Genomic DNA, 20,874 nt, shown 5'->3' on the forward strand with positions numbered 1-20,874 from the left:
AATTTTTATTTTAAAAATATTTAACAAAAAAATGATATTTTTATTTCTTAAAAAATTTTGATATTTTTATAAAATACAATAATGATTAAAAGTGAATAATTTTTTTAAAGGATTAAACTTGAAAGGTGATTATTTTGTAAAATCTAAAAACTTATATGTCTTAAAGTTTTATAGTAAAGTAAAATATGACTTAATTGACAGTGTCGAAAGTGTAAGATTGGAAGAAAAATATTAATTGAAAACCAATATAAATTTTGTTGGGAACCATTGGATACGATCATACCAATATACTGAGAGAATAGGCTGAAGAGTGAAGAGAGTGTAAATCATTGGAAAATTAAATTCACGTAGCGTCTGTTCCTGTTCTATTTCGCCGGAGCAATGGCGCAGAGTAGTGACGCCGTTTCTTCTCATCCACTCACGGTGGAAACAACCACCACTCAGAAGAATCGATCCACCGGAACCCTAACATGCCCACCACCGGAGCTTCCAACTCTTCCTTTTGATGTCCTGCCTGAGATTCTGTGTAGGCTTCCGGTGAAATTACTGGTACAGCTTCGATGCCTTTGTAAGTTTTTCAATTCTTTAATTTCTGATCCTAAATTCGCAAAAAAGCATCTTCAATTGTCAACAAAGCGCCACCACCTCATGGTAACCTCAAAAAACAACTTGGGTGAGTTGGTTCATCATGATTCCCCAATACCCTCGCTTTTTTCTACTTCTACCGTTATTACACAGACCCAACTTTACCCTCCTACTAATCTCACAAATGGACATAAATTTATGTTGGTAAGGTGCTATTGTGATGGCATCTTTTGTTGCGTGGTGCTTAATGGCGTTTCTTTTTTTCTGTGGAACCCTTCCATTAGAAAGTTTAAGTTATTGCCTCCTTTGGAAAATTCACGCGGACATGTTTTTCAAATAAGCTTTGGGTATGATCATTTCATTGATGATTATAAGGTCATTGGTGTTTCTTCCGAAAATGAAGTTAGTGTTTATACTTTGGGGACTGATTATTGGACAAGAATCAAGGACATCCCATATTCTGACCCCATTTATGGAAACGGAGTATTCGTTAGTGGCACTGTTAATTGGTTAGCATGTGATGATTCATGTATTCTTTCTCTTGATTTAGAGAAGGAGTCATATCAACAACTTTTCCTACCTGATTTTGAGAATGAGAATGATTCGTTGATCTTAAGTGTGCTGAGGGATTGCTTGTGTGTTTTTGCAACTATTGATAGGATTTTGAATGTTTGGATTATGAAGGAGTATGGAAATCGAGAGTCTTGGACTAAATTGTATAGTGTTCCTAACATGCAAGATCGGGGTTTAGACGCCTATGAAGATCTCGAACCCTATACTGTTTCATATATTTCTGAGGATGACCAACTGCTGGTGGGGTTTTTTCATTTTCAAAGTCGCATTAGGAAGTTGGTTGTTTATGATTCCAAGACTGATACTTTGAATATTCCAGAGTTTCAAAACAACTATGAACCGGAATACTCAAATGTCTACATTGAGAGTTTGATATCACCTTAAGCTGGGATTCAACTGCGGCATATATATGGTTAGTTTTTGTGTGTGTTATTTATTTTACGCATGCTCTGATTTTTCTTGACTTGTTGGATCATTGTTAATCTAATGGTTAATGGAATCTAAATGGTTGAAAATGACTTTTATTATGTTTTTAAATAGTGTTTTAGCAATGAGATGGAAGGTGTTTGTTAGGGATTTAAGGAAGTCGATGGTGGTAGTTACATGATTTTTGCTTATGCAAAAGCTATTTGGAACATATTAGATGTTTTGTAGTAAAGCTGCCTTTGCTGCTCGCGGCATTCAAATTCAACGATGCCATTCATTTTTGTTCCTGCTTCTATTTAATTCCACTCTATTGTTCTTTTGTTGAGTTTGGGTTATTGCCTATCAGTAAATCATAAATTAGCTTTGTTCTGTTTTTGGCTTGATGAACAAAGCATAGACCAAAATTTGTGATGCAAATATAATTAGAATGTAAAGTGACCATTCATGATATCCATTGCTTAAAATTCAATGTTTCAGAATTAGTGGTAAAAATCTAACTAAGTTGTTAATTTGTTTTAGCACAGTCATTTGAAACATATTATGCCTGAATCATTTGGTTTTTCGTTGACGAATATTTGTTTCATTTTATAGATACACAAGCAATAGAAAAGAGTTTTGGCAAGCTAATCTTTTTAAAATTTTAAGTTATATATTTGAGATTGCAATTCTACAAAAAAAAAATTTGAAGGAATTCTACAACTATTTACTATTATTATTGATTAATGGAGGCATTTTGATATACATCTGTAATATTTGTAGCACTTATTTGGTTGGTAGTGCCATAATGTTAACATTTGAGAAATGAGTTTAGTTGGAAAACAATTTTGTAATTCTGTTCTCATATTCATTCACTAGTTTTTGAACCATGCAATACTGTTACAGACTCGGAAAATTCATTTATTAAACTATGCTAACTAGTTCAGAACCAAAGAATCAATTTTAAATCGTTTCATCAACTGTCTCAGTTTGAAATCACAGTTTTGTTCTCAAATTTTAAACAATATCAGTTCATAAACAAAAGCATGGTGCATCAAACCTCAAATCAGTCTGAATTGGGTTGAATCTCAACATGTTGCACAGATGACATTAATTGTTTGTTCTTAGTTGTTGTTGGTTTGAGACTCTAGCTAGAAGTTGTTTGAGTACCGTTTTCCTAAGAGTATGAATTTTGTTCTAGGAGTGTGTATATTGGAGTGTTCGTGTGGACTGAACGGTGTCAAATAGAGTAGGAGACCGGTGCTGGTTTTTTCTGATTTAATGTTAAATTGCTTAATTCTACATTTGTTGTGGAACGAGTTGATTGTGTGGTAGTTTCAGCTAGTTGTCGGTTGCATGTATAACCTTGTTTTCCGTTTATTTCTATAACCTACATGATTACATTTCTTGATTTCTTTGCCTGTTTGCAAAGTATGTACCAAGAGATAGATGCATGTATAACTAAGATATCTATGACTAGTTTTTATTCTTGTATACCATGTGAGTTTTAAATAGTTTGTGAAGTACATGAAGAAATTGGAGAGTTAGCTTTGTCATGTGTATGTCTCACCACTTCTTTAAATAATATGACTATGACTGAAAATAATTCATCAGACCTTGATTATTGTAAAAAAGGTTATGTGTCAGGGATTATATTCTTGCAGTAATTATAGGGTTGTTCTTGATGTCAGGTCCTTTCTTTCCTCTGTTTGAAAGATCTTAAATCAATTAGCTATCTAGAGATTGGGAGAGAATATAGTCATATCTTGAAAACTTCAGTTTTCCCATGATAGTTTGGAATTAGCATAGGCATTCATTCTGTGTGTTTGTTATTGGCTTAATTGAGTTGATTACTTTATATATACTCACACAAACACGCACGTGCGCCCACACACACACACACATTATGGAACGAGGCACACAAGATAGGAATAATAGATTCACTTTTCTTAGATTTTAGAGTCCTTTTTTATAATTGTTTTTACAAGGTTTTCTTTCAATATTAATTAACCTTCTATCAATGGTAGTTTCTAGTATTGCTAGATGATTTGACTCTTGCATTTGTTGGTTAACTTGACTTTGTTTCATATGATGCTAGTTTTTGGATCACTCTTAGAAACACCTTGACTATCGAATTGGGTTACTCCTGTGCTCTCTAATATATAGTTATCTCCTCTGCAATTCCCATTATATCATTGCTCTAAAACAAGTAGCAATTCAATTCTCCAAACCTTGCAGTTGTAGAATTAGCACAAGTTTTTGTTGTTGTGAGAATCAGGTTCTTACACCACCCGCTCTTCGGATTATCTTACACTTCACATTTGTCTGAAGAATTCTTATATAAATTTTTGAAACGTATAGTGAGATTGTAATGCAATTCTATGTTTTATTTTCATTTCTCTGGTTTTGAGAATTAGAAGGAATGTTGCATATGTTTGAGTATTTTTCAAGATGAAGGAAAGGTGAGAATTAGAAGAAATGCAAGTGCTGAAATAATCATATAGTATATTCAGTTTTCAATTACGGTTTACCATTACCAGTCAGTTGATTTTGGTGGTACTTATTATTTGAAACTTTTTGGTTTATGTTTTGACATAATACTAGCCTTTTAATTGTGCATATGATTGATTTTTTTATTTTGTTGTTGTTACTGCTTAGTGGTGTCAAGTTTTGTGATTGGCTGGGTTGAAATGTTAACATGGTTTATGCCTTTCATTTATTCCCTAGCTGTTATGTATTCACTTTCTGGTGTGTTGATAGAGAGATGTGGGAGAGGGCAGAAACTGAACGAATTGTAACAGGGAGAGACACAACGTAGTGATTCAGAGAAAAAATGGCTGCAATATTGAGCGCGACATAGAGAGGTCGAGTGAGAGACCGCACTTTTGGCACAAAAAACTGATTCATTTTTACAATCCTTGCGCAATTTTGCGGTCTCACGATCTTGGCTACGGTTTTCTTACCAAGTGATCTTTTGTAGGATATATTGTGGGAGACACTTAAGATCTTACGTTTTAAAATTGTGATTTGGATAAGCTTGATAATATTCACAAATTCAAATTGACAATGAGCCTCTTATGGTTTTTATGTTTTATCTCTTACTTTTTGATAGTGTTTAATGGAGACAACTGATTATTCTTGAATGATTAATGTGAAAACGAAAGTTTTGTATATTTTAGACTTTTATTTGCAGTGTTTTAAAGTTGTTTTGCTGCTAAGATATATGGTCATCTCATTGTTGTGCAAATGATATTATTGAATTCTTAAATGCATGCAACAGTGCACAATTCCATAGCATTGGTGAAATTTCCTGAATATGATTGATATAGTGTCTGAGATTGTAAGGAAGTTCATTTCCATATGTGTGTGTTTGCCTTATAATGTCTCAATATTTTTATTTTAATTGCACCTGAAGCCTCAAAATAGACTTATAACATCATAGTTGAAATGTCTCTTTTTCAGGTTGGTTGTGTTTGTTCCTTTCAATAGAAGGGTTACTCGCTGGCTGGCTGAATTCCTTAGGTTTGTTTTGTGGTCTGGAGCTTCACTGAAGATGGCGGTGAAAGGGGGTAATAGTGTGTTGTGGAATTCCTGAATTCAGTTTAACTTTTTCTTGTGGAGTCAGACTAGTTAAGGTGAAAAAACTATAATGTTCAAAGTCTAAATTAGTTGTTTGACTTGTATGTTTCACTGTGTTATTCTTGTTATACCAGAAAAAGTGTTGTACTCATTACATGGCAATGTCGTCTGTTTGATTCTGATCATCTCTACATGAAGTTTCTATAAGAAATTGAATTGTGATGACAATGGTCCTTGAAAATTAAGTCCGGAGAAGGCTACATCATATCATATGAGTAAGAATTAATTGGTTTATGCAAGCTACCTATATCTTCTTTTCTTAATTCTCGTATTTGAAGGACATACGCAATACAAATGTGAACTGGACAATTAACATTAGAGACCCAATAAAAAGGGACACATGGAGTGGCAAGATAAACAAAGCGAAGGTCTATGATAATAAGAATATCAAATAGATGAAATTCATAGTCTTATTTATTTACAAATATGTAATAAAAACGTGTGTGGTGCGCTTGCCTACAGTAATATCTCATTGCTACCACATAAAAGTTAAAAGCAATTATTTGATAGACTCTCTCAGTCCTCGTGAGCTTAGTTCAGTTGCTATGAACAATGCATAATATATATGCAAAGTACGGGGTTTAAACCTTGACCACCACAAAAAAAAAAAAAAAAAAAAGTAGACTCTCGAAACGTAGCGAATTAAGGTTCGAATCTCGATTGAGATAAGTATTCAGATTTTGTGTCTGACGAACCTTCAATAATATTACTACAAGTGGAGGGAAGCCAAGGAAACCAAAACAATAAACAAAAATGCATCAACGATAGTTGGGTCTAGCGGAATGAACTAGATTTTTATAATGTGAAAAATCAATGATTGAATTTCGACTAAGGAATGTATCTATATTAACACATCTAAAATAGAATTGGATTCAATGAAGTTAGAAAATTGTTTTTCTCACGTGTGTTTTTTCCTAAAAACATATGGAAAATACGTGTTTGCCTCCAACCGTAGTGAACTACCGTTCAGTTTTTTTGGCTGTAGTTAAGTGCAGTTCTTTTTTTTGAGCAAAAGCAGAATCAATTCATTTCATTCATAATTAAGCGGTACAAAGTAGGCAATACATGATGAAAAATATGGGGGCTAGGATGAGATAGCGAAGCTCGAGCAATACTATGAGCAACACTATTTGCTTGCCAACATACGACACTGCAAAGTCGGGTTTATCAAGTAAGAGACTTCTACATTGGGTTACAAGATCTCCAAACTCATTGGTAGGGGAAGAGTTATTGGTGAGTGCATCAGCTAAGATCTTCGAATCAGTTTCAAATAATACAACATGCATCTCATTTGAAATAGCCACTTTAATAGCATCAAGCAAGGCTAGAGATTCTGCCTCCAAAACAGTGGCTGATGAGTGATAAAAGTCTGATTTCCCAAGTAAGAAAGTACCCGTATAGTCGCGAAAACACATACCATACCCCATGATAGAATTATTATTAAATGCAGCTGCATCGACATTGCATTTAATTGTACCTATCGGTGGTTTGATCCAGGAGTGGACAGAATTTGCGTGGTGAATTGGTGCCTTTTCTCGTTGCATACAACTCCATTCGTTGATGGCATCCTTTGCTCGAGTGACAATAGAAATTGGAGTAGTATCTGTGGCCTCCCAAAGTTTGGAATTACGACTCTTCCACAAGCTCCAGAGAGTCATAGCAGCTAATACTTGCTGCTGCGGGTGTAACCTGTCAATCAAGTCAAAAAACATAGAAGTGCAGTCATTACTAGAGAGTAACAGGTCTCGGATGATGTGATTAACTCCAAGTGTAACGCCCTAGTTGTTTATTTAATTATTTTATCATGTGAAGTATATATATATATATATATATATATGAGGTTTGGTGATTTATGTGGAGTATATGCATATATTTATATATATGTGAGTGTTTTTGGGTGATTTATGTGGTGCATTATTTTATTATATGATTTATTTAATAATAATTAGAATAAGTATGAAATAATGATTATTTTGGAGTTTGGGAAATAATAGGAGTTATTAGAAATTATGGGGAGTTAAGTGTAATTAGGAGGGAGTTACTTTTAAGTGGGAAGTTAGGAAATAGAAGTTAGAAAGTATTGTACGTGAGAAAGCAGTTTACGTGAAACCAAGCCAAGGGAGAGAAAACCAGGAGCAAGAGAGAAGAACCAGAGGAACCCCTTTTTGCTGTGCATTTTTCATTCTGAACTAAGGTAAGGGTGAGGTTTACTTCAATAGTGTAGATTTTAAAGTCTGATTTTGAGTTTAACAGGTTTTGGTGTGAAATTGATGAATTAGGTATAAATTGAATTAATGGTTTTTGGGGTAGATATTGCTGTTCTGATGTTAGAATTGGGTTCTGGTTGCATAGAAACATTTATTTTTCATCTGTAAACTAATTTGGGGAGTGATTGGAAGGAAAATGGGATTTTTGGGAAAAACCAGTTTTCTGCCCGTACAGAAGTTCATCGCTCGCCTCGCGAGTAGCTGTGCTCGCCACGGCGAGTGAGCAACATCATAGCTCGCCTCGCGAGCAGACCAACTCGCCATGGCGAGTAGCCCAGAACAAAACTTGATTTTTGAAAAGTTGTTATAAGATGTTTTGGGGATGGTTTAAGGTACCTAGATGATTTTAATGATGAGTGGTGAAAGTTTTAGGTTAAAAAGATGAATAGGGAACTTAGAATTGAGTTTTGAGTGTAAAAATGGCATTTTTCCCGAGAGCACCTAATTTTCACTCGCCTTGAGTTCGCCTTGAACTCGCCATGGCGAGCTAGTGTTTTTGTGAACTCGCCATGGCGAGCAGATGTGCTCGCGAGGCGAGCTGCACAGTTCCTGAGTGTTGATTGTTGTTGTATGAATGGTCATGGTTGATGTTGTTGTTTTGGGCATAGTTATATTTAACTATGCATTGTTTTGGTTGATTGGATTGCTGGATTGATGAATACTGATGATGATGTAAATGTATGTTAATTATTGAATCATACATGTTGTTTTAAGTGGAGTCACATGGAGTTGCATTGCATGGTCAGTTGTATGTAGATATACACAAGTAGGTCCATTGCATATGCATAAAACAGCGGTGAGGGCTTCGGTCCTGGAGTACTAGTTGCTCAACAGCGGTGAGGGCTTCGGTCCTGATGAATGCTTTAACCATTCAAAAGCGGTGAGGGCTTCGGTCCTGTTTGGTACCACATGCATATTGCATTTCATTTAAGAAGTCTAAGATGGTGTCTTAGCAGTGGTCATGTCATTTGCATGAGTCTGGGTTGTTGATTTTCAGTTATTACCTGATGGATGATGTTGGTGTTGAATATGCATTTATATATATATATATATATATTCATTGTGATTATGGTGTATTGTTGATGTTTGTGGTTTGTTGTGACTTATACATATATATGTTTACAAGATAATGTGTTGTTGATTAGGGTGTTAGATTCAATTGATGATTTTAATATCTATATTTATTGTTGTGAATCTCACCCCTTCTGCTTGAAAATGTTGCCCTTCCTATGGGTAACTTGCAGGTGATCCTAAGTAGTAGGTGGTGGCTCAATGTCGTGTCTAGGGCTCTGATACGTGGGATGGGGACTGTTATTGATATTATTGTTGTTTCTTTTCCATGTATCGAATTTTGGAACTTGTTGAAGTGGAGCCTTTATTTTCTTTTGAATATTGTTGTTGAATTAAGCTAAGGCCTTTAATGCCGTAGGCTGTTGTTGGATTTGAAAACTATTCCGCTGCTATGTTTTCATTTTTATCAAGTGGTTTAATTAAATAGTTTCATATGCTATTTAAGAATTTTGATATTGCAATGTAGCATACCCGTTTTTGGTGAATTACTCTGATGATTATTTGTTATTTATTTACTTTTGGGTAACGGGGTGTTACACCAAGCAGTTCCCAGCAGCTGGATGCTTTCGGACAGACGAAGAAAACATGAGTCTGCGTTTCTGCGAATTGGTCGCAAAATATGCACGAGTCATCACATGGAATACCACAGGTAAGAAGATTAGCACGAGTTGGCAGACAATGTTGAGCAAGGCGCCAAAGAAAAGCTCGAACTCGTGGTGGGATCTGCAAATTCCATATAGAATTCCAACGATAATCATGTTGGATGGGATTGATGGCAGTTATAAGGTCTGAACAAAGACGATATGCTGATTTGACAGTGTAAGATCCGTCTGCAGTAGCCTTCCAGATGCGCTGATCAGTAGCAGTACGAGGGAATAAAGGCATGGAAACGATTGCTTCTGCATCTACGCTATTAAACAGAGATTGCACTATAGGAATATTCCAAGAATTTCCATCTGAATCAACAAATAACTAACTGTAAGATCCGCGTGGTGCAATAGAGGCGGGGTAGATGGTTTGAGTGTTGGCAAATTGCGGATCCAAGGCATACTCCACACATTAATTTGAGAGCCGTCTCCAATTTTCCACCTATGGCCCAAGGTAAGTAAAGATTGAGTACTCCATAGACTCCTCCATGTGTAACTTGGATTATGGCCTAGATTGGCATCTAAAAAATCCCTTCGGGGAAAATATTTAGCTTTGGGATTCTTGAAAATAGGGAGGACGAGTCGGATAAGAGTTTCCAACTTTGCTTACCGAGCATAGAAAGATTAAATGCTTCGAGGTTCCTGAAGCCTAAACCTCCTTGACTTTTGTGGCGAGTAAGCTTGTCCCAACGTAGCCAATTTATTCCACGACGACTGTTCTTTTTAGAGCCCCAATAAAATGAGTTCATCATCTTTTCAATCTCATCACAAAGAGATGTAGGGATAAGAAAGTTCTTGACAAAACATCAATTGTGATTTTGCGCGTTTAGATCGAAAAATCAAAATAAGTTGAGGCTTATTCAGAATGCTACGAAACCCTCCGGATCCTCTATATGCATTTTTATAAAGGTGTATGTAAAGTTTTGTAGCATTCCCAATAAGTTTCAATTTATATTGATTTTTCTACCAAACTGCACAAAATCGCAATTTTTTTTCCAAGTGTGTGTCCGGAGAAGTGACCGAGAGGTTGAATTTTTCACAATTTTTTGCACGCATTTTTAGGACTTTAAATTTTACGACAAATGACGGATTGAATATGAATTTGTAATGTCTCTAAAACTTAAGTCATCAAAAACATCTCCCACAAAAAATTGTAGAAGAAGGTAAGGGTAAATTGGTAAGTATACTTGTCACTGAAAAAGTTGAAGGTTTGATTTGAGTAGATAGATAAATTGATAGCGTCTGTATAGACTCAAGTTCCCTCGCGATTCACAAGAAATGTCGCAGGGAAATAACAACCGAAACGACGTCGAAACAACCAACACTCAGAGGCAGCGATTGGTCGCCGGAACCCTAACATGCCCACCGCTGGAACTTCCAACTCTTCTTTTCGATCTTTTGCCTGAGATTCTGTGCAGGCTTCCGGTGAAATTACTAGTACAGCTTCGATGCCTTTGTAAGTTCTTCAATTCTTTAATTTCTGATCCTAAATTCGCAAAGAAACATCTTCGTATGTCAACCAAGCGCCGCTACATCATGCTAACAAATTATAATCCTTCCACGCGTAGAGATGATGAGTTTGTTATGTATGATTCCCCAATCCCTTTGCCTTTTTCTACTTCTGCAGTTCTTACACAAACACAACTACACATTCCTAGTACTCTCACAAATGGAAATCATGGCGTGCGTCTGATTTGCTCTTGCGATGGCGTGTTTTGTGGTCAGCTCAATAATGATTCTTATTTCTTGTGGAACCCTTCCATTACAAAGTTTAAGTTATTGCCTCCTTTGGAGAATCACGAATGGACATCACTAAGCTTTGGATATGATCATTTCATTGATAATTATAAGGTCATTGTTGTTTCTGACGAAAATGAAGTTAGGGTTAATACTTTGGGGACTGATTATTGGAGAAAGATAGAGGACATCCATTGTTACACCAAGTATGGCCCGGGGATATTTGTGTGTGGCACTGTTAATTGGGTTTCATGGGATGTCATTATTTCTCTTGATTTAGAGAAGGAGTCATGTCAAGAGCTTTGCCCACCTGACTTTGGGAATGAAAATAATTGGTGGAATTTGGGTGTGCTCAGGGATTGCTTGTGTGTCTTTGCAGGTAGTGATGAATATTGGGATGTTTGGATTATGAAGGAGTATGGAAATAAGGAGTTTTGGACTAAACTGTACACTATTCCTACCATAGTATATGCAGAGTTTTTGCAAGATCAGGGTTTAGTAGTCGATCAGGATTTATTAGTCAATGCTGCTTTATATATTTCAGAGGATGACCAACTGTTGGTGAAATGTTATCAGCTTGATAATAATCATGGTGCGACACTAGCCTATATCAAGTTTGTTGTTTATGATTCCAAAACTGGCACTTTGAATATTCCTGAGTTTCAAAACAACTATGAGCATAGAGATGCAATTTTCTACATTGAGAGTTTGATATCACCTTAAGCATGGATTCAACTGCAACATATATATGGTTAGTTTTAATTTCTGTTATTTATATGTCATGCCTGCTTTGATTCTTGGTGTAGGAATTATTAAAACCAATAGAGTCATTAATAAAAGGTTTGTCATTTGATTTTCTAAGATTTGCGTTATGATTTAGATGTAATAATTTCTGCTTGGTGTTGCACAGAAATTTTAATGTTTGCTTCAAATCTTGCACAATGCATTATGAACTAAACTGAATATGTTATATAATATTATTGTGATGTCATTTTCTAAGAATATTGAATATCCAATTTTAACACATATGTAGCTCTGAATATTAGTTTTTAATAAGTGTTTTAGCAATGAGATGGAAGGTGTTTGTTAGGGATTAAAGGAAGTAGATGGTGGTAGTTACATGATTTTGGATTATGCAAAAGCTATTTGGGACATATTAGATGTTTTTTTTGTAGTAAAGCTGCCTTTGTTGCTCGCGGCATTCAAATTCAACGATGCCATTCATTTTTGTTCCTGCTTCTATTTAATTCCACTCTATTGTTCTTTTGTTGAGTTTGGGTTATTGCCTATCAGTAAATCATAAATTAGCTTTGTTCTGTTTTTGGCTTGATGAACAAAGCATAGACCAAAATTTGTGATGCAAATATAATTAGAATGTAAAGTGACCATTCATGATATCAATTGCTTAAAATACAATGTTTCAAAAGTAGTGGTAAAAATCTAACAAAGTTGTTAATTTGTTTTTGTGGTTAGAAATCATTAAACTCTTATCTAGTGGTAAAATACATGATCTAATTCTTGCAGTGCTTCTATGTTATGATGTATGGTTACATTTATCAAATGACTAATGAGGATTCTTTACCAATTAGCCTTTCCTTGGTGGTGATGATAGTTGTGCAGTTATAGAGTTGTTCATTGTACCTAGGTCCTATCTTTCCTCTTTTTGAACGATTTAAAATCAACTCTTATCTAGAGATTGAGAGAGAACAGACTCATAACTTGAAAACTTCAGTTTTCCAATGACAGGTTGGGATATCATGATCATTCTCGTGTTTGTTATTAGCTTAGTTGGCTTAATTGCTTTACACACTTCTCTGGTATGATAGCGTTGATTACTGCAAATTAATAATTAAAGTATATACAACTCATAGTACCGTTGAGTTGTATCTCTACCTAGGACAATATGAGTTTGGTTGAGTTTAATTATGGAACGAGACAACAAAGATAGGAATAGAAGATTCATTTTCTTAGATTTTAGAATCCTTTTTGTCTTATTGTTTAAGAGGGTTTTCTTTCAATGTTAATTAACCTTCTTGAAATGCTAGTTTCTAGTATTGCTAGATGGTTTGACTCTCTTGCATCTGTTGGTTAATTTAAACTTGTTTCATATTGTGCTACTTTTTGACTCATAGGTTGCTGTATCATGCTCTTAAACATGTAGCAATTCATTTCTCTAGACCTTGCAAATTTAAAATCACCACACATTTTTTTTAGCATCAGTTTCTTGCACCACTTGTCAGATTGAAATGCAATTCTATGCCTCATTTTTATTTCTTTGGTTTTATATTCTTATACACACGCAGCACATTGTACAATTCATAAAATTGGTAAAATGGCCTGAATATATTATTGATATAGTGTCGGAGTCTCTGAGATTGTAGCGAAGTTCCTTTCAATATGTGTGTTGCCTTATAATGTCTCAATATTTTAATTTTAGGTGCACCTTAAGCCTCAAAATACACTTTATAACATATTAGTTGAAATGTCTCTTTCAGGTTGGCTGTGTTTGTTTGTTTCAATAGAAGGGTTATTCACAATCAGAATTGCTCGGGTTCTTTTTGTGGTGTGGAGCTTTGCTGAAGATGGGGTGAAAAGGGTAGTAGTTATAGGGTAATTTAACTTCTTAAGTTCTGTTTGATTATTTCTTCTGAAGTCAAACTAGAGGAGGTGAAAAACCTACATGTTTTAAATAGATAGGATAAACTTGTCTCTGACTTTATTATTGTCTGTTGTTTGTCTTGATAGAATGTGGATAGGTTGTGTGATTGTGAAGCATAGTTAAATGGATAATTAAGGGATTTTTTAATTGCAAATGCTTTTGGATGTATTTTCCTTGCAAAAACATATTCAGTACCCGTTTGTTTAAGATTATTGAAAATCATTTTACATGTTTTAGTTATGTTTGTGTGTAAGTTTATATTTAAAATCATTTTTCTGCAGAAAATGAAAATCTATTTTGATCATGTTTTGAAGAAAATAATATTAATAGAAGAAAGAAATACAAAATATGTCAATATTAAGTATACAAAATCTGTTAATTTAGTCTCGAAATTGACAGACTTTCATACATTTTAGGGATTAAATTGACGGATTTCATATAATTTAGGGGCTATTTATGATATTTATATTGTTTGAGGACGAAATTGGAGAGAGTGATAGTTTAAGGACTTTTTTTTTTTGAACAAGTGATAGTTTAAGGACTATTTTAATAGTTCATTTGTTTTAGGCATTAACTTTGAATTAGTGATTGAGTTGAAACAAGTGGTACCAATGTGTTCCCATGGGGCATGTATACACTTATGCCAGGGCTAAAATAAGTACAAGTAGAATAAGAAAGGATGGAATGGAAGATATATGCTATAAAACTTGTATTAATGTTCGTAAGTCTGACAGTTTAGACAATTGTTCAAAACAACTTTTTTTCTTTCTTTGCTTCAACACACCTTTCCCTTGGATACTCGTTAAACACATCTATGAGTGTTAAAGATGTGTCCACATATTGATAGTTAATGAGGAGTGACATTTAAATTGATTACATAACTTTTAACTTTTTGATATTTGATGGATTAACTAAGGTGAAAGATTATCCTTAGTTTATGGGAAATGCTAACCGCTGCTCCTGGACATTGGTTAAAGATATGAAAAAGGAAATTATATAGTAGTTAGTGCATTGAAATTGTGTAATTAATTCATAATAAAGTCAAAAATAGTTTCCTTTTATGGTAATAATTCCCTTTTATGGTATGTTTAACCAGTGCCCTGGGGGCACCGGGACCTTTAGTTTATTTCAACTATTTTTTCCTATTAAAAAAATTGTGCAACTTAGATGCACTTATATATTGTAACTCTTAATTTAGATCTTTTATAAATAAAATACTCATTGTTTATATAATAATCTAATAATTATACATTAATATGTTTTATTGTCAGTGTCACTGTGTCATATGTTTTTGACATTAGCAACAATGTCAACTTATTAGTGTGTATGTCTTAGCAGGTGCAAGTGCAACGCACAAGAGACCAACCGTGTAAACTCACTAAAGAGTAGACCGACGTTCTTGGTCTTTATATTATTAGACATTCCTACTAAATAAGCTATATATCTTCAACTTTGTGTGGTTCTTATTCTTAATTAGGCACTCCTACTAAATAAGCTATATATTTTTAACTTTTTGTGGTTCTTGGGAAATGATTGTCTGGCATGAATTTTTTCTCCTGTGAACTAATCTCAACAATTCATTCATTTTAATGATAGCTGAGCTCATCTCAACCCTTCATTCATTATTATTATTATTTTTTTTACAAGTTCATTCATCTTGTATGGTACCGTGGTCAACCATCGCAGAGCAATCCTCAACCGAACCGAAGTTCCTCATCCACTACATTGGTTTGTTGTAGCATGGGCACAACAACTGCGCCATCCTTAAGCTTTGTTCCCAGACAGGTCAACATTAAATCATTACACGTTTGTAGTGATGTTCTATATTTTCATATCCCTTAAAAGCGAACAATGTCTAAAAGGCTATTCAAAAAATTAAAATGTAAAAGAAATATAAATTCAAGTATGAGAAAAATCACAAATGTAACAGTATTATGACACACACACACACACACACACACACACACATATATATATATATATATATATATATATATATATATATATATATATATATATATAAAAGTAACAAAACTATTTTATAATCTTTAACTATTAATATTATAATTCATGTGAATATATCTAAAATAGGGAGAGAAGAAGATAATGTAAACAATATCCGTTGCTGTCTTGTTTCATTTCATTATCATTATTTTAGAGTGCTAATATCTAACTAAAAAGTTCTTGAAATTATAAAAAGAAAATAAAAATCAATTTATTGGGTGACAAGAAAATAACTAAATGACAGTTTATGGAATATTGTAGCAGAGTATTTGTGTATTATCTTGGGTCTAACACTAAATGAAAATTCATGGCACAAAGTATTTTCTCCACCCTATCGGAAGGCATTTACACATTCGACGCACACACCTCGGTTCCATACCGGGGGGGCACATATGTGGTGGACAATGAGAATCAGTAACACATAGATAACCCCCTGAAATATAGAAAGAGAATAAAAAGTGTAACTAAAATGGAATATTATATTATGTGCGAAGTAGAGAAGAAAAATTTAAATGGTTAGAAATGACTTACGTGCAGCCTTCGTTGCAACCAGAAATAGGAAAAGAAAGACAATCATACTATAAACAAAATTGACAATTTTAGCCATATTTCCCTCTCTCTTTTGTAATATATGTGTGTATCACTTTTTAATTTATGACGCTCGTCTTCTTTTTAGCATTATAAATATTAAAAAAATATTCATGTGTTATGTTTGTCTCTTCTGCATGCTAAAAAAAGAGGTGACACGAAAAAATTCTTCTTTATATTTATTAAAAAAATCTTTTATCTATTTATATTAAAATATTAATATATTATTTATCAATTTATATTTTATAAAGCACATCTTCTTCTTAACATAATAAATATTAAAAAATATTCATGTGTTATGTTTGTCTCTTCACCATACTAGCTAAAAAAAAGGATATAACACCAAACAATTCTTCTGATTATTATATTTATCAAAAAATTCTTCTATACGTGTTAGTTAAAGTCCAAAATTAAATTAAAAAGTGGAGGTTGAACAATAATTAAGTGAAAAACTCATATTTTATCCTTGAAATTTTGGATTAAGATGTGGCATCATTACCCCTTTTGTGGTTGCTCTTTTTGGAATGTATCGATTCACATGAGTGTTAACTTCTCTAGAAGGCCCAACAATGGTATCATATTCCGATTCAACAATGCGGGGGAGAGGGAGTAGTTTTTTATGGTGTATCACAGACACTGAAAGTCTTATACTTAATGGAGATATGTTAATATATCAAATGTGAGTTATAATTCGGCATTGGATGTTGATAAGTGCCATAAATTAGTTAATTAGCATATATATTTTAGGCATTTTAGTTACTTGTTTTACAAGTTATCTCATCAAAAGCTCCAAAAAAAAAAGGTAAATGCTACTTTATGTTTTTTTATGTCTAATACAAACCATTTATGTAGGAATTTACTTTGCCAAGGGACTTAAAGATCAAATAAGGAAGAAAAAAATGTAACTAAGCTCTCCATAGTGAGCTCAAATTGAAGATAGGAAAAAAGCATCCAAAATTATAATTTCAGGATGTGGCCAAGCGAGCTGCAACTAGGTCATGACGAGAAGGCTCGCCACAGCGAGCCTGCAACGGAGTCCCGGAGAGAATAGGCAGAGAGCATAGATTTCCATCAAAACAGGGTGTGAGCTCGCCATGGCGAGCTAAGGCAGTTTTAGGGCCACTTTGCTGACGTGGCACAACCCACTGGTAAAGAAAGCTTCGCTCGCCAAGCGAGCCTGGGCGTGGCTAAGCAAGCAGACACTTTTCAGAAATGGTATAAATAGCTCCAAGTCATTTCCAGCTGGGAATCATCACTGACTTTAGGGCAAAAAATAGAGAGAAAGGGAGAAACACCAACTAGTAAAGACTGAAGGTGGATTAACAACTTTTTTTGACAAATCAAGGCTTGATGGCAAAACAAATTCATCTCTTCTCATCTTTGTAAAGCTTCCATGACGACTTGCTCACATTGTCAAACCTCCGAGAAATACCAAACAAACGGAGATGAAGATCGAACTCCTCCAGATTTTATATGTTAACCTTTTTGCAAGTTTGGATTTTCATCATATCACAAAGTTCTTCGAGTTTTCTGGTACACTTGGAGTATCTGAAGAAGAGGAAGAAGTTGTATTCACAAGATTGTTTCCTCATTCATTGATTGGGAAAGCAAAGGAATGGTACTTGGATCAACCAACTCAGGTTATGACAAATTGGAATACACTTGAATAGAAGTTTCTCAACAGGTTCTTTCCGCACAATAGATTCATGGAGGTTGATGGCATGTCATCTTACGTTATTCTTAGTATGTTTTTCAGTCATTTTCAGTAAGTTTTAACAGCGAAAAGGATGAGTTGAATTTAGTAAAATTGTAATGTATCTTTTGACACTTTTATTTAATTTCTTAATTTGTGTGTAAAATCCTTAAACTTCACTCATTTTAAGAATGACCGAGTATAAAATAAGTAATGTTTAACGTATGAGTTGTAACTAAATTATACGTTGAAGACTTGTAAAAAAAAATAAAAAATTATACGTTGAAGTGGCACATTGAATGCCAACATTCCAAAGTCTATAAGCTTCACGCACAAAGTTTCAAATCTCTAAAACTATAAAAAGGATCACTTTTGAAGTCATAAACAATAAAATTTTGCATTTAATATTTCTCTACACACCAACAACACCGCTGAGTTAGGATCCTCTCTATTTGACAACATAAATGAAGTATGCAATTTGAAGAGAGATAAATACGTAAGAATTTATAAGCAAACTTCTTTATTCTTAAAATTCATTACTATTTTTTGAACATTTAATAAATTAGATCCATCGAGTTTTAATATATATATATATATATATATATATATATATATATATATATATATATATATATTTTTAGGTGCACTCCAAATTATTATTAAGCCATGTAGTATCACACATACTAAACATGCTCACTTCGAAATTTACATGCAAGAGATAGTAAGTAACAGTTAAATTAATGTTCCTTTCATTCTCTGAAAATTATTTTCGTATGACTATTACCTTCTTTTAGTCCTTCCATTCCCTTCTTTCTTCAGGTGTTGCTTTCTACCTTTTCATCATTTTTATTTGTTTATTCCTTTTTGTTTGTTATCTTATAAAAACTTGTGATCTTGTTTCATTTTTGCTCTATTTTTTTTTAATGAGTTTGTAGTTTCGGGAAGGTAATTAGTTTGTGTTGTTTGCTGCACTTGGGTTGTTTAAGTGCTTTGTGAACTGTCTTTCTTTGCTTTTGTTGCACAAGTGTTTCATATTTTTACTTTTTTGTTAATTGTTTATTCTTAAATCCATGCTACTGTAATCAATTATTATTTTTTAATTAGTGAAAATTTAACAATGAATTTTCCATCTTCACCAAAAAAAAAAAAAAAAACTTAATCATCCACAGTTATTTAAACTACCTCTACGCAATGAATGTACAACTAGGAGGAGCTCAGAATCATTTATATCAAACTTTTTAGAAAAGTTTGATGTTTGTTTGTAAACTTTTTCGTTGTATCCAACGATTGCATTTAATACTATAAAATTGATCTACACGTAAATACTCTCTCCGTCCCAAATTGTAAGACGTTTTGGGCATTTCACAGATATTAAGAAATGTAATTAATATTGTGTGGAAAAGAGATATTATGAGTTGTTTTACAAAATTGTCCTCAATAAATGATATGAGAAAGATAAATGAAGGAATTGAAAGAAGAGAAAGTAATAAATAGTTAAGAATATAATAGGAAAAGTAACATTAATTTTTCATTGGTATTGTAAAGCGACATATAATTTGGGACAAATATTTTTTCTAAAGTGACATATAATTTGGGACGGAGGGAATATAAAAAACCCATATTAATTAAAATCATTCAATATTGTTGACAATTGAAAAAGAAATTTGACAAAATCTTGAACTCTACAACAATTGTCCAAAAAATGTCAACAAATCTTTCCACTTCATTAAATGTATGTGAGAGTGTCTCTTGGATGGTTGTCGTCAACTATATGACATGGAAAACAATGGTGTAAAATACAAGATGCATATTTGTGCAAAGAATGAAAATAATAATATTCATGAAGGAAGGTTATGGATAAATCCGAGACTCTATTTTCAAATTTTTGCATTTGCCTATCTCTTTATATGTTCTCATGTCTTAAATTGTACTTATATTTCTACAGATCCTCATCTCTATATATATTGTATGTCTTGAGACACAACATGAGTTTTAGTTTCATATGGTAGAAAGTGTATGACAATCTTACGTATATTGGTTTCTTAGTATATATATACAACCTCAAATAGTGTCATCCTTTTGGAAATATGAAATGCGATATGAGAAATGTTAAGTATAGCGAACCAAAATTTAACGAACAACTCACAAATTGATTCATTTTTTTCTTAAACTTTTTGGTAGAAAACATGACTCCTTTCATTCACCTCTTCAAACACCATTTCTCTCTCTCTCTCTCTCCCCTCTTTTGTTCATATCTTCTTCATTCTCTGGGTTGGAGAGCATGTTTTGGGATCTTTGGATTCGGTGGGCAGAAAATATTAAAATAAAACCAGACGAGAGATGTGATTCAAGTTGAAGAATCGATAGTTATCAAAGAAAGACACAACAAAATCTTGAAGAATTAAAAGATCGAACCAAAATGTGATGAAAATCACCAATGGCCAATTCACAAAAATGATGAAAAACAAGCATAGAATAAAAAAAGTTTCAAAGAAACCACAAAAAACTTGAAGAAATCATGAATAAATAAGCAAATAATTGCTGCAAAGTGTTGTGAATTCGATAAAAAAATCACACCAATAATTTTATTTTTTTTGAAAACTTGGTATCCGATTCAAGAATCTACTAATTCGAGGAGACCAATCCCACCGCCCACTTGCGGAGGTCCCGTTTAAAGTCAGAGCGAGCTCTGTATGAACTTAGCCCACCGAAATTGGCACCAGAGGGAATCGAACCTGAGACCTATGGAGTCTCAAAACTGCACCCAAAATCATGGCTCGATTTCTTCAAATTGATGCCCGATTTTGACAGATTTCTGATCCTGAATTTTGAGTCACTTTCACAACACAAAGTAAATGAACAACGATGAAGATCATCGATGAAGATGAATTGTTGCGGAAAAATGCATAAATGAGAAACAATTATGAATCAATTAGGATCGTAACCAACTTTCTCTCATGAGAAAGAAGAGAAAATCTGATACCATACTACTATGAACGAAGCAAATAG

At 33.6% G+C, this 20,874-nt stretch overlaps 3 protein-coding genes and 1 long non-coding RNA gene across 5 annotated transcripts; 2 read left to right on the top strand and 2 right to left on the bottom strand.

Annotated features, from left to right (window-relative positions):
- Positions 1-257: 257 nt before the first annotated feature.
- LOC11423003 (F-box/kelch-repeat protein At3g23880) lies at positions 258-5,433 on the top strand. Its single transcript, XM_003598300.4, has 2 exons — positions 258-1,570; positions 5,023-5,433. The coding sequence occupies exon 1, from the start codon at positions 382-384 to the stop codon at positions 1,540-1,542; it is 1,161 nt and encodes a 386-aa protein (XP_003598348.1). The 5' UTR covers positions 258-381; the 3' UTR covers positions 1,543-1,570; positions 5,023-5,433.
- An 806-nt stretch (positions 5,434-6,239) lies between these two features.
- Positions 6,240-9,422, bottom strand: LOC112419817 (uncharacterized). Its single transcript, XM_024777747.1, has 2 exons — positions 9,163-9,422; positions 6,240-6,888 (listed from the first exon to the last, which is right to left on the bottom strand). Exons 1-2 carry the CDS (start codon positions 9,420-9,422, stop codon positions 6,240-6,242), a joined length of 909 nt encoding a protein of 302 aa, XP_024633515.1.
- Positions 9,423-10,385: 963 nt separating this feature from the next.
- Positions 10,386-13,787, top strand: LOC11408531 (F-box/kelch-repeat protein At3g23880). 2 transcript variants are annotated; one of them, XM_024779593.2, is made up of 3 exons: positions 10,386-10,640; positions 10,812-11,672; positions 13,417-13,787. In XM_024779593.2, exons 1-2 carry the CDS (start codon positions 10,463-10,465, stop codon positions 11,642-11,644), a joined length of 1,011 nt encoding a protein of 336 aa, XP_024635361.1. In that variant the 5' UTR covers positions 10,386-10,462; the 3' UTR covers positions 11,645-11,672; positions 13,417-13,787. The 2 variants fall into 2 exon arrangements, with proteins under 2 accessions (XP_024635361.1, XP_003598350.1); XM_003598302.4 differs by having other exon boundaries at positions 10,387-11,672.
- Positions 13,788-15,684: 1,897 nt separating this feature from the next.
- LOC120579330 (uncharacterized) lies at positions 15,685-16,255 on the bottom strand. Its single transcript, XR_005645126.1, has 2 exons — positions 16,116-16,255; positions 15,685-16,017 (listed from the first exon to the last, which is right to left on the bottom strand). It is a non-coding gene; the product is annotated as an uncharacterized lncRNA (long non-coding RNA).
- Between the last annotated feature and the right edge of the window lie 4,619 nt (positions 16,256-20,874).

Source organism: Medicago truncatula, chromosome 3 (assembly GCF_003473485.1).
Source record: "Medicago truncatula cultivar Jemalong A17 chromosome 3, MtrunA17r5.0-ANR, whole genome shotgun sequence".
Lineage (NCBI taxonomy): Eukaryota > Viridiplantae > Streptophyta > Magnoliopsida > Fabales > Fabaceae > Medicago > Medicago truncatula.